This window comes from Melanerpes formicivorus, unplaced genomic scaffold (assembly GCF_026170545.1).
Source record: "Melanerpes formicivorus ecotype bairdi unplaced genomic scaffold, bMelFor1.0.p_v2 SCAF_5, whole genome shotgun sequence".
NCBI classification, from domain to species: Eukaryota; Metazoa; Chordata; class Aves; order Piciformes; family Picidae; genus Melanerpes; species Melanerpes formicivorus.
Window position 1 is genome coordinate 35,355,344 of NW_027142357.1, and position 13,432 is coordinate 35,368,775.

At 42.6% G+C, this 13,432-nt stretch overlaps 1 protein-coding gene across 1 annotated transcript in view; it reads right to left on the minus strand.

The window, feature by feature from the left end:
* Window positions 1–4,505: 4,505 nt before the first annotated feature.
* Window positions 4,506–13,432, minus strand: part of TMEM163 (transmembrane protein 163) — a 100,188-nt gene continuing 91,261 nt past the window's right edge. The window contains exons 6-8 of the mRNA XM_068139117.1: window positions 9,628–9,739; window positions 7,113–7,254; window positions 4,506–5,695 (exon numbers count right to left, since the gene is read on the minus strand). Of these exons, the coding sequence (XP_067995218.1) occupies window positions 5,635–5,695; window positions 7,113–7,254; window positions 9,628–9,739 (315 nt within the window). The 3' untranslated portion in view covers window positions 4,506–5,634. The remainder of the gene's footprint in view (window positions 5,696–7,112; window positions 7,255–9,627; window positions 9,740–13,432) is intronic.

The following is a 13,432-nucleotide window of genomic DNA, read 5'->3' on the forward strand; positions in this document are numbered from 1 at the left end:
CCTTTTCCTAGGTTTGTTGCATGTTGGTGTGGGTTTCTTTTACCTGTGTCCACACATACATGATGTCAAGTCAGAATTGTACAGAAGTCACTAACTCCCAGCATGGGATCCTGGTTGGTTGTTTCCCCACCCCAGTTAATGACACACACCACTAGCAAGCAATAGCATAAATTAAAATGGCAAAGTGGAGTGGGAAAGAGAAATGCCTGCAAGGTTAGGAGAGGTTTGTGACTTGGGTTTGGATACCCAGTTGTCCTGTCTAGCACATGACGGTTTTATGCTGGCAGTACCTCTGCAAGAGCCTTTTACTGCTATCTCAGTGAGCTGAAGTACATGAATGTCCTTCACCAGTCACCCCTTTTTATGGGTATGTTCCTCCCATACCTCACCTCAGACTGAAATGGGTGAGAATTGTTTTGGTTCTCTGTTGCTACTCAATGTTCCAAATTCCCAAGCATTTCCTGCCATCAGACTGGATTAGGGAGGATCCTGCTCATTCACTCCCTTGTTCTGGTTATTTTTGGAAACATTTTCCTTCCTGTTTCAGTCCCCTAATGCCATTCCCCTAATGTTCAGCTTTGCCATTAAAAGGAGACCTCTGCAAAATGGTGAGCAGCTAAGTCAGATGTGGGCTGTGTAGCAGTCACATAATGGAAAAAGTATGAAAGTGGAACTTGGAATAAGAAATACACCAGTGCAGCTGTACTGGAAAGATCATTAGGGGAGCTTAAATACTTCAACTCTCACACACTTTTTGAGTGGGTTCAGTCAAACTCCATCTGGTAGAAAGTCTGGAAACGTTTTGCTGGGATTTTGTGTCACTCTCAAAAGCCTCACCTCGCTCTGACGCTTCTTTTTCAGTGTGCAAGAGCTGGAGCATCCCAGTTTACTGCCTTGCAGTGCCCCCTGATTATGCTTATTGGCACTGGGCACATTTTATTCTTTTACTGATTATAGAAATTGCATTTAATTAACATCCTAGGAGTAAGTCTTTATTGCCAAAACCCCAGTATTATTTGCACTGAAGAGGCTCTATATGTTAAATCTCACTGTATGTCCTGCTTTGTCTTGGGAACCCTTTCCTTGGAGGTGTTTCCTCCTAGATAGAACTTGCTGCAGGACCTCAGAGAGCACTGGCTGGCTGAAGGCATCCGATTTGTGAGCACCTTTGTGAGGAGGGGAACTTTCAAAGCCAAAAATCACTGAACAAAAATGCTGATGTGGTAATACCACCCCTAAAGCAAACACCATGGTGTGAGCCTTTGGTATTTCTGCAGGTACAGCTGCTGCTTGCAGAGTAAGTAACTGGTACAGGCAGATCTTTGAAGTGAAAGCTGCTGATCTACTACAGCAGCTTAGCTTTAATTTCCTCCTTACCTCCATAGGAGGGAAGAATCAATGTGATTAGCCCAAGGCCACGCTGCCAGCTTGGGCTGTGCTTGGTGAATCTGCCCCAGTAAGAGGAGGTGGTATTTCTTGTCACTGGGCCATTTTAGAATAGATGTCACCTTCATTCCTCGGTCTGTGCTGAGGTGAGGGGGTGACAATCCTGTAAGGCCTGTGCCATTACGAGGTGAGTGCAGAAGAATGCCAGGGTTAGCTGTCAAAATGGGATGTTTCCTCATTACTTGCCAAGCTAACTTAGATCAGACCTTCTGTGCTGGCTTTGGATAAAATGGACTTTCAGCTTCCCCATGTCCAAGTAGTTTTGTTGCTGCCTGTTCTACTCCCTGTGGACCTGGAGGCTGCCATAGGAGCAGCCCTGCTGTCACTGAACAGGTAAAGCTCAAGACAGTTCAGTGCTGGTCAAACACAAATCACAGAAAGCAGCAGCTCCCATCCGTGGGAGGAAGAGGAGAGGGAAGTCCCCCTGCGTTGTCTGCTCCTTGATTTAATTATGCTCTGTAGTTGCATAACCTGGAGCCAGATGCCAGGCCGCAGGAATGTGTTTTTGTGTGCTACTCCTGCCTAGTTACCGGTCCTGGATAAACAGCCACCAGAGGCCCAGTCATCTGCTTGGTCACAGCACCACTTGGTGGCAGTGCACCTAACACAGCCTAGCACCAAACTCGGGAGGAGCAGTGAGAAATAACAAGGGCTGCTAGCACAGCAAACCATTTTCTTACGTGCAGCCTCTGGGTAAAGCATCGACACAAGTCCATGCACCCCAGGGATAATCGCTGGTCAAGCAGTTTCAGTGTTTCCTAATTGCTGGTGCTGCAGAGGCAGCTTGCTGCTATCATGAGCCTTTGTTTAATACTCCATCCTCTGACTTCAAAAGAAAATGGGTAGTGGAGCTATTTCTTGAATACAAATATGCATTGCTAACACACATTCCTGGTTGGTATATTATTAATCCTTAATACTTGCCTCATGACACAGCAGTGCCATGGGCTGGCCCACATAAAAAAGGTGCCAGAAATGTCTGCACTTTTCCCCAGGCAGCTGAGCTAGCAGCAATGCAACGGGTGTTCTTAGCAGTGAGGAACTCTGGTGCATTCCCAGATGCAGGTATACCTAGAGCTGAATCTGCTCATGTCTTAGTGGCTTCTTCTCTGGGGTCTTTGCTTCAGGCCCACTTCTGGAACATTTTCAGCAAGGAACTTCTTATAAGGGTCTTTTTTTTTTTACCATGGTTAGCTGATGCTTATTTATGGGGCATGTACTGTTGCTGATTCAGTTGCATTTTACTTACAGCAAGGGATGTTGGTCTAGTAATTTCTTGATGGCAATCTGGGTTTGAAAAACATCTGGTTTTCAGTGGAACATTATCATTTTCCATTATTGAAATACACCTCATGCCTACCTGATGCAAGTGTAATCCTTACAGTGGGAGTTTTTGATAGCTTCCTTCTCTGCTGAACAATATGGCCAAATTCAAAGCATCTGCTCAGATCATAGTCTCTTTCAGGGATTAATTTGCAATTCGGAGTTTGGCCAGATTTTAGTAAGTGTCAGTTTGCAGTCTCTTTCCTGGCCACTGCTGCTCCTTGTATGAACACTGAAGCTCCTTCCTTGTATCCTGTGCACAACAAAGAGGAGTTGGCAGCACTGGCAAGATTCTGTGGCCTGTGATCACCAAGCAAAGCATTCTATTGGCCAGTGCCAAGTTTCAGGTGATTCGTCTGAGTGCTTTTCAGCTATTGAAAAGTCCACTTTCACTTAGCTGAGCTGGAAGGCACACTTGTTATAACTAGAAAAACTACTGGCATAGACATTTAATAAAGAAAACTAATGCAAAAACTGTTACCTCTGAGGGTGGCTGGCTCAAGCAGAGCCTCAGTAAATCAGAGGAGCAGTTATTTGCTTTCTTATTGTCACATACCATACAAGGCCTTCCTGATGCTAGCTGGCTTCACTGGCGTGCACTTGCTGTCGTTACTGAGTATCACTGTTTCCCGGACTCTTTACTTTTAGGTAGCACGAGTATTTCAGTCACTCTCCTGTATTTACCTGCTAATGCTTTGAAGCTCCTGTGGGAACTGAAAGGTTTCTGCAATTGGTTTAAATTAATCTGACAGAACAAAGTATGATTACCTTGCTTACCTACATCTCCTTTTCAAAGTCTACACAACTGAAGCCTGCACTTACAAACGCCCCTTAAGAATATTCTGGAGTTCCAGGAAGATGTTTAACCTTGCTTTATGCATGGACACACCTGCACAGTCCTGTGCTCCTGTTTACACTCAGCATTCTAACAGAATTATTTCATGATTGAGCTGGGTGTGGGTTTCAATGTCTTACATACTTTCAATGGTCAGGGATTCTATGTTGTAAAGGAGGAGTTAAGTATCCTGCCACTACCTTATTCCTTATCTTCTTGAAGCATCTGCAGTAGGCTCAGCTACAGCTAGGCCCTGTAGAGCAGCTCATTTGGTACTTCCCAAGATAACATTTTAATGACTAGCAATGGGACTGGAAAAGTCATCAAAAGCCCCTGGAGTGCCTGAAGAGGGTAAACAGCACTAACAAAACCATCAACTGTATAGTACAGCTATGTTCTGGTTGTATAATTCTGACCATGAAGATGCCTGACAACAGCTGGAATTTTCTGTTTCAGGCACAGCTGTGTCATCTTTCCAATACTATGCACCTTGTATGGGCACCATCAGGTCAGTGAGGCTTTTGGGTGGTCCCCTCCTACACACATCATTTGAAGTTGACTTTTACTAAAGATCTTTCAGGATCTGGCTGAGAGCTCACAAAGTGACATATGATGGGAAATACAGATTTAGCATCACAAGGCACCATTACAAATAAATTAATAAATACAAATCAGTGTCCCCACTGATCAATTACTGAACAGTCTAATTGTAAGTCTACTCCAGTTTTATGTAGTCCATTGTTGGGGATCTAGAAATGGGCATTTCTAGCTGCTTGGCTACTTACCATGCTCCTATTTCAAACTCGACAGTGGGCTGTCTACTTTCTATCCACCTGCCATACACAGATGCAACAATAGTGGTTCTGTGTTGTGAAAACCAACCTGGAACATATAAAATAAATAGAAAATGGATATAGCCAGAGAATTGAGTTTAATAGGCTGCTATACAGGAAGACTTTGTTCTATGATACATTCTGGAAATTGTTTTCAAATGTTACTTACAGATACTGTATAAAATAGAGACCAGATTTATTGATTATACAGCACAATCCTTGGATACTTTAACCTGCTATTAAGTAATATATAGGATGTGTGATGGAAAGTGAGCAACACTTTACAGGACAATCTAAATCTAATAAATAGATCTGTATCTCACCACCAGATTGAGCCACTGCTGTGCCATCGTCAAGACTACAGAGCAACCACAGTCACACACGCTGGTACATCTGCATACAGTACAACAGAAGATGAGAATCCCATTCCTCAAGCAGCTCCTCTTCCTTGCACCACTTTTTGGCTTTGGTCTGTACAGTAATACTGTGTGTGCTTGTTTGGTCCATGCAAAGCTATGAACAGCATCTCGTTAAGAAAAAATAGAATTCAATTTAAATTGAAGAGGTATAGTTTGCGTTAATTTAGGATCAAGGTGAAGTCTCTCTCCGATGACAGAAAGGTTTGGACCCGCTCTTCCTGCCTGTCTGTTTGAATGGAGGGGAGGAAGTAGCTACCCAAGTGTTTTAAGGAACATAGCTCTTGGTGTCTGGACTCTCCATAGGATACTCTATTAGCCAAAGAGGTGTAGCAAGGAGTGTACTTGTGTTACAGCTCGTGTTTGGGAAAATAGAGGCCAGGGGAAAAGAATAAAACCAACAAAAAAAAACCCCAAGCTCTGAAACTGGCACTTCTTTACCCACAGGCTTATCACACCATTAAGAACACTTTCACTCTGGAATATACAACATGGCAGTTGGGTTAAGACTGCAAACTGCATGTTCTCTATTGTCACAGGAATCAATAGCAAACAAAACTAAAACAAACAAAAATAAAGGAAGGAAATGCTGCTGTTTGGCAGAACTGCAAGCAGTGTGCACATATGCCAGCTTTACAGAGAGATTTCCCATTGAAACAAACTGCAACAAAAACAGACCACGGGAAACAAACTGCATATTTAGTAAAATACCATTGGCACCACTTGCCAAGACATAGGATGCTGTAGTTTTACAGTCCTGACAGAGGAGAGGCTGTGGTCTTCACTCAAACATTTCGTAGTGGCGCGTTTGCCTTACGCGGGGGACCATGTCGATGAGCAACCTGCAGAGGAGAGCACAGCACTGTGGATGCAGAGCCACAGGAGAGCCCTGGGATCTTCTGTTTACTCACAAACACCGGTTGATTTCAGAAATAAAAACCAAGTCACATTTAGGAACAGCCTTATCTTGCTTTCTCCTGATAGGAATTAACTCTGCCCCACAAATAACTGTGCCCAAAAGGCAGGATAGAGCAGTGTGGAAGGATGCTTCTCCTCTAGGAGGCCTGGATCAGGGAGGCTGCATTGAGAAATTCAAATGCACAACAGCAGCCTCTCTTGGCTGGAAAAGCCACAGAGGGATTAGTGGGCAGGGGACTGCTGTGGTAGTCTGATTGACACCACACTGTTGCTGGAAGGAGGTATCTAATAGTAGAGGAGAGAACTGCAGCAGCTTCACAATCTGTAAAAGCTGGTAGCTGCCAGAACAGAATTTAGTTTTAGCCTTCACTGCATCCTGGTGTCACAATGGTTGAGTGCACTGCCAAGCAGGCTGGTGGCAGGTACGCAGCATGACTTTCAGTGGCTCTATAGAAGGTTTCCAATGCTTTTGGTGTGTTTAAATAAATGCTTTGGTATGGATTTACCTCTACAGTTTTCCAAAGGAGCTGGTATTACAATGGAAATAGTGATTACAGCAATTTTTTCCAAGAATGGTATTCCTCATTAAAATGTTCATTTGATTTTCCACACTTAGGGAAAAAAACCACCACACAGCTTCCAGTTGATGGCTTACTGCAGCCTGGCCAAGGTCTGCTTCTCAACAGGCATGATTCCAATTAATTAAGATGCTGTATCTCCTCCTTTCTCCGAGTAGAAAGTGGAAGAAAAGACAAACCTCTTAGATTTCATGCAGCCAAGGGGAATCACGGCAGCAGTGAAGCTGCAATGAAGCACTTCATTTGATTTTATTCCATTTCTGGTGGGGTGACTCAAGAAAACATCTTAAAGTTCAACAGAAACAACATCTGAAACACAACTGGCTAGGCCTTCACAATTGAGAAGCTGCTACAGGGTAGGACTAGGATGGAACTCACTGGGCACCCTACCTTTAACCTCTATTTCCTTTAGATTAGTAACAAAACAAAAAAAAAGTGCTTAGAAATGTGCCATAATAGCAGCACAGACTGATTTTTACCTAAGACTTCTGGTCAATGTTTCAAATAGGTCAAGGCTTTTATTTCAAAAAAGTCTTCTAAAAATCATTCCAATTTCTTTTTTAAGTCAAACTCATGTGAGAGAGAGAGAGAATCTTTTATCCCTTTCCACACACTCTGCTTCACTACTGGCATCTAGTCTAAGAAATTCAATTGACTGATTTTACTGGAGTTATATAATCCTTTAAGAGCTATGGCTTATTACATTAAACAGACAGCCCATCTGCTGTACAGGCTGAAATACCTGCTAGCAGGAGATACTCACTTGACTCCGTAGGCAAATATTGTAAGTCCAATTAAAACTCCTATACTGCCATCCAGATACCAGACAGAAGAATTGTGTTTAAAAACTTCTGCGCTGAGAAGGATGGAAAATCCCATTATTCCACCTACAAGAGAGTTGAAACCTAGAAGGGAGGAGAAGAAAAATAACTGAAGAAAGAACCAGATCACAAGGAATTTGCTTTAGCTATCGCACCTGCAAGGAGAGAATAGAATAGAGTAGAATAGAATAGAGTGTGGCAGGAAATCGTGTAAAGGGTGCAAGTATTAATCCTAACACCATGTTCTGTGCATAAGTTTAGCACAGGAAAAAAAACAGGTGACTAAATCTGGGGAGGAAACAGGTATCTAAAAACCTACAGAAGTTGGCTGGCATCACCTGACTGTCTGCATTTGTACTTGGAGATGTTACAAAATTCCAGAGAGGAAATGGCTGATTTTGTTTTCCAAAAGGCCATGAGCCTTTGCTATGAACAAACTGAAGAGAGATTATTGTTAGGCACTAATCTAAAACAAACTTCTTATTTTTAATGAAAAAAATATTAATAGGCATTGACATGTGTGAGAGAGAACTTGTTGTTTTGAAAATAAACCTATTTTTCAGTAAGAAAAATGTATGCTCTTGTTACTCAAAACTCTTGGTCTACTGCCAGTGATCACAGGAGGTAAATTAGCAGGAAACAGAAAACACTAAAAACAGATATGCAAGGGAGTGCTAAATCTGTCTCAGCTGCTGAATCACATTGTCTCCTCCTGATTGTTAATAAATCAAGTATATATGTAAATATATCTTGTGAAAGAAGATATTTAACCACACACGGTAAGATCAGCCACCTACATTTTCTAGAGTATTTCTGAAAGGGCAAAAAAGGGAGATAAGAAGCAGACTGAGGTAATTGTATACTTTATTCCCTAATTCTTTTAATCAAACAATGAGCAATCTCTAGCTCAGAAGCAATATAATTAGCATGGCAATGTAATTATGGGGGAAGTGATTTCCCTATCATACAGGACCAGTTCAGAGATGAGTTATTCATTAATTTTTTCAGCTAATATTTTGTCTGAAAAACCTGCTCTGTTTTCAAAAACAAGCTACACTTTTTTGAGAGAGGCTAAACCATTTGCCTGCCCAGGGAGAATTCTGCAAGGGCTGGCACAGCCATCCGACTCACTGGGCTGTAGGTCCCAGGATCTTTCCTAGAATCCTTTGTGCGAGCTGGAGGTCTTTTTGTTTCATTAAGTCTAGGGTGGCAGAGTCCATAGTAAAGAGCAGTATCACTGAACAGCATGGTGTGTTGGGAGAGAGTCAGGAATGCAGGCAGGCAGTAGCTCAGCTGTAAGCCCTGCACTGCAGTTCTGATTCCTTTTTTTGCTTATTTTATATTTACAATATAAATAATCATAAAGTATTTATCTTAGTGATATAAAATATAAATACTCATAGTATATGTTCTCACACATCACAGGAAAAAAAATAGAGTATATTTAGACTACTTAAAATAAAGCAATTGTATGTGTCCCTGGAGTAAGCTGGAAATTGAATTTCCTTAAAGTGAAATCCTTGGTGGAGTGAAATAATTTATGTTCTGCAATCCATGAATCATTAACACCCCACCGTCTGTGTTTACAGAGCATTTCAAATGGTCCTGTGCTTGCAGATAAAAACTGGATTAAATTTGTAGGGTGCTGTGAAATCACCACCAATGAGGCCTCACTTGTTTGCAGAGCAGATGCCCATGGCTTTCTGAAGCTTCACAAGGTCGAGCCTTGCCAATAAGAGGAACATCTAGACTGACTTTTCAAACACGCCTTTAAAACCAGCAACAGTCAGGCACTATGCACCTGAGCCAAGAGTACTGGCAGTGAGATCTTCTCAGGATATAGTGGACAAGATTCACCTTGTGGCAAGCCCTGGACAGGGACAGGGGAGTGCAAGACAGTAAGCAGGTGAAGATTTGAGTTTAATCATGTGATGTTCCACCAGCTCTACTGAGCAACAGCAAAAGCACTATGGTGGCAAATGATATCCACAGGGATGAATGATGGTTGTGATTTGCTCAAGGCAGGGAGGCATTTTCTGCAACAGACTTGCTGTGTTTAATTGTAGGGATGAAATGTTTTACCAGGCACAGCCAGTGAGGAAAGATGTGACTTAACCAAAGCTATATAATTGGTGTCATATCCTCTCATCCTCTGTAGTCTAACCTCTAATACACATCTGATTCGTTACATGCTCTAGCTCTTAACTCTCTCTCTCTCTGCTTACTATCCACACACTAAATGACTGCCACCTGACATACACATTTCAACTGAGGTACCTATGCAAGAGGCTAGGGGTACCACAGACTCTTCAGGGTTTGGAGCTTTTTGCCTTTCCTGGTGGTCTTCTTCCATCAGTGCTCCCAACAGTTGCCCTTTTGTGGGGGTCACTCATATCCTCTGTCTGCAGCATTCCCTGGAAGAATCTGTAAATGCAGAAGGATCAACTAGACACTCACCGTCGGTTATCAGCGCTCTGCTTGTAAGGACCTTTCCCAGCATAAATTTGATTACTGCCAAGGCAGTGCAAAGGATTCCACTTAGAACGGAGACACTATAGAGAAAATCATCCTGCAAGAGAAGATGCCAGACATTAGATGTCATGCCCCATACATTAAATGACAAGTAATACTAGTTATTGTGCAATTATTTGTGCCACTGAAGTAAACAGCTTAAGAAAAAGCTCTCCTGAGTTGACTTTCACAACAGCCAGTGCTTGTTTTGCTCATACTGCTGTCTGTGACTGCTTTTTCAAACATAATTAACAACAGCTCCAGCAGCAGATTTTTAATTGACCCAAACTCCTCAAAATCAAGAGGTTATATACCTGCAGGGCTGACTGCAGACTGCCTAGTATTCTATTCTATTGCAGTAAGTAATGAAGCCCTCACATGCAGGATAAATACTTGAGAGTAGAATCCCACTTACCAGACCTCTGTTGATTTCTGGTGTGAGAAATAACCATTTTAAATGGTTTCTAATTCTGTGCTTGGTTTGGTTTTGTGTATTTGCCTTCTTCTAAGGTAGACTCGAGGTGAGGAGGAGGTTCTTCACCAAGCGAGTCATTTGGCATTGGAATGGGTTGCCCAGGGAGGTGGTTGAGTCATCAACCCTGGAGGCGTTCAAGGGGAGATTGGACGTGGCACTTGGTGCCATGGTCTAGTCATGGGGTCTGTGTTGATAGGTTGGACTCAATGATCCTCGAGGTCCTTTCCAACCTAAGTGATACTGTGAGAGTCTGGTCCAAGCTACATGTTAGAGTCTTTATACTGCTGTGCAAAGTCAAGTTTAACTCTTCCTTAGAAAACAAACTTTCCATGGGCTTTCATTTCACAGCTACAGAAATATCCACATTGCTTAATTTGAATGTCTAACACAGGCTCCCTAAGCTCCTTCAGCAGAAAGCTGCCTGTCTACAGAGGGCAAGTAAGAATAACTGGACACACATATTCCAAAACGTCATCTGGAGGCACTGACGTCTTTCTACTGACTATGTTGTCTTTGGGCAGGGTGGGAGAAAAACTGGCATTGCAAGAGAGTGCCTAAAGGGAGTCCTGGTACAGAGGCACACCAGCTGATGGGCTATGCAGAAAAACTTAGGTGAGCTCTTTGCATGCTTGCCTGCCCTCTAACCACGGTGCTTTGGCATAAATGAATCTGTTACTCATAATACAAGCACTAATTTATGCTGTTGCAATATCAATACAAATAAAGGAAATAGTAAGTATCTGCAGGTCTAAGTGGGCCAGTGCCACTGGGACCCCATTACTGATCAGAACACTCAGTCCCCTTTGATAGTAAACATTTCTGTGGTGATTCATCACCCGCTCCTTCCATTTTCATTATTTTAGCAGCAATTCAAAACCCAAAGAAATAAAATAAATGTTTTAAAAGCTGCTTAGCAAGATACTGAGAATTAGATTACTGGTATAATGTACTTGCATCCCTAAATAGATTTTTATACATTTTTTTTGTTAATGTCATATTATTTTCAAAGTCTGCTTCATCCACTCTCCCTCATGAGCTCATTCTCTCTCATCTGGTACAATATTGAATATTGAGGCATAAAGCGCTGAGAGAAAGAGAGTGAAAGAGAAGCAAGGAGAACACAGGCCTCAAGCACTGGGTAAGGGTAGAACAAACAGCATTTGTAAAATTATTTAACAAATTGACAGGAAAATACCCAGGCAGTTTTGGAGTGCTAGGGAAGGACTAAGGAAGGACTTGGAATATTTGCTTGCTGTCAGCCTAGCAAGGGAGCTTTCCAAAGATCTGAGACGACAGCAAAGTTCCAAAAGCTTGGATAAGCTTTGCTAAGAATGCTTGCAATTTGAGCTCCTTGCCAAATTCCTGTCTCTAAATGTTCTCAAAACCATAACTTGACCACGTCCAAAGAGTTAATTTGGATAGCCTGAGATAGAGATGTTAATCTGTTATTTTATTATATAGTTTACATACTATTTAATGTACAGCATAGGTATAAGATCTCAGAGTAATCTGAAGCAGAATGACATGCTCCACCAACCTAGTCTTCTGTCCCAACCTGCCCAGTTAGCAGCTGAGCGCCATTTCCACAACATCATAGAGTGTGAGCTTCCCACAGATGTGTGAGTTTGTTTTTCACCTTACACACCTGTGGCAGTAAGGACAACAAGCAAACCTGCTTGTGATGCCCTCAAGAGCATGAAGGCTCCTCACTCATTAAATGGTGCACGCAGAGCAGATGAAGAGAGCAAAGCAAAAGGGTGTGCAGACTTGACGTGCTCTCAGCTGTGCACAGGCCACTAGCTAGCCCCAGCTTGTCACAGGCAATGTGTGCTGGATGCATGCTCACTGGATTAATAACCAGTTCAATGCTCTGCTGCTCTTGCATCTCACTTGCCAGTGCTTGACTATGTGAGGTCACTTATTTCATCATCACCCCATAGGCTCTCCAAACACTCCCTGCATCCCCACCTCTTGTCCTTGTCTTACTCCTGCTTTATCATTAGCACAGAACCGAAGGTTGCAGAACCAGTGCAGGTCACACCATAAATTACTTTCCTATCAAAAGTTGTTTTACTGTCAGCCTTGGGCTCACAAAATGTAATTTTCCTACAACTATGAAATTCTCTGGGCTGGACTTGCATGCAGTTACAAATTCACATAATTTGGAAAACCACATGAATCCCAGTACAAGAGATTTTGCAAATCATTAATACAGATGTCCAAAAGTCCAAATATTAATTCAGAGTCGTGAAAGTGTTATGGCTTATTCCCTGTGTTACAGTGCACAGTCTCATCCTCTGCATCGCACACCAGGTCTAACTGGTTTGGTTTCTCCTTATCATGGCACATACCACAGATGTTTGGTGTGAAATCAGGCTTTTCTCCTGCGTGTTTCACTACAATCACAGTACATGGAAACGCTCTTGCCATGTATTCTGGCTACACAGTTGTGGTCAAAATTATCCTAGCCGCTCTACTGGAATCCAAGAACAACTTAAATACACTGATTTGTTGCATCAACTCATAAAGTGAATTAATGGACAGGTTTTTTAAAGAGGATTCAGGAACTAAAAAATTCTTCACAAGTTTGGAGGGTTTTTTTTCTTTGCTCTGAATCACAGAAGGCAAGCTCATTTTGTTGCTAATGCTAATCCAATAACCACTGATGATGCTGAAGAACTGATAAATCCAAGCTTTAGCATTACAGCAGACCCAGAAAGGGAAGAAGTTACAAAAAAGGCCCTTCTGTTGATGTCAGTGCCTCAGCAGTTTCTTGCATTACACTGTGCAGAAGTCGATATTCCTTTTTGATATCTCTAAACCCCTTTGATAATACCTGGAATCACTCCTTCCACTGGTGTGCAGCTCCTCACAGCAGCCACGTGGAGGCAGCAGACACCTCAGTAAGGGAGCCCAGGAGGCACGAAGGAAAAACCAGAGGAAAAAAATCTTTCCCATTCATTTTCCTCGGTACTTTGCAATGCTTTCTGGGCACCCAGGCACTCAAGAGCTGGAAGCAGAGTGAGCTTACTTGCTACTAATGAGGACAGCCCAATGTACATGGTGAAATCAAGCTGCACGGACAGGCCCAGTCAGGAGACAAGCAGCTCAAAGTACTGCATTGGAGATTATTTTGCTGCAGTGAATCTGGAACCAGTTTAGGTAGCAGCTTGCTGCACTGGTATGCCACGAGCCAAGACATCATGGTAGGAAGTGTCTGCTAAGAAAGATTCAACAAATGACCTGAGGGATGGATTCTGTGGGCTAAGCTGCTGG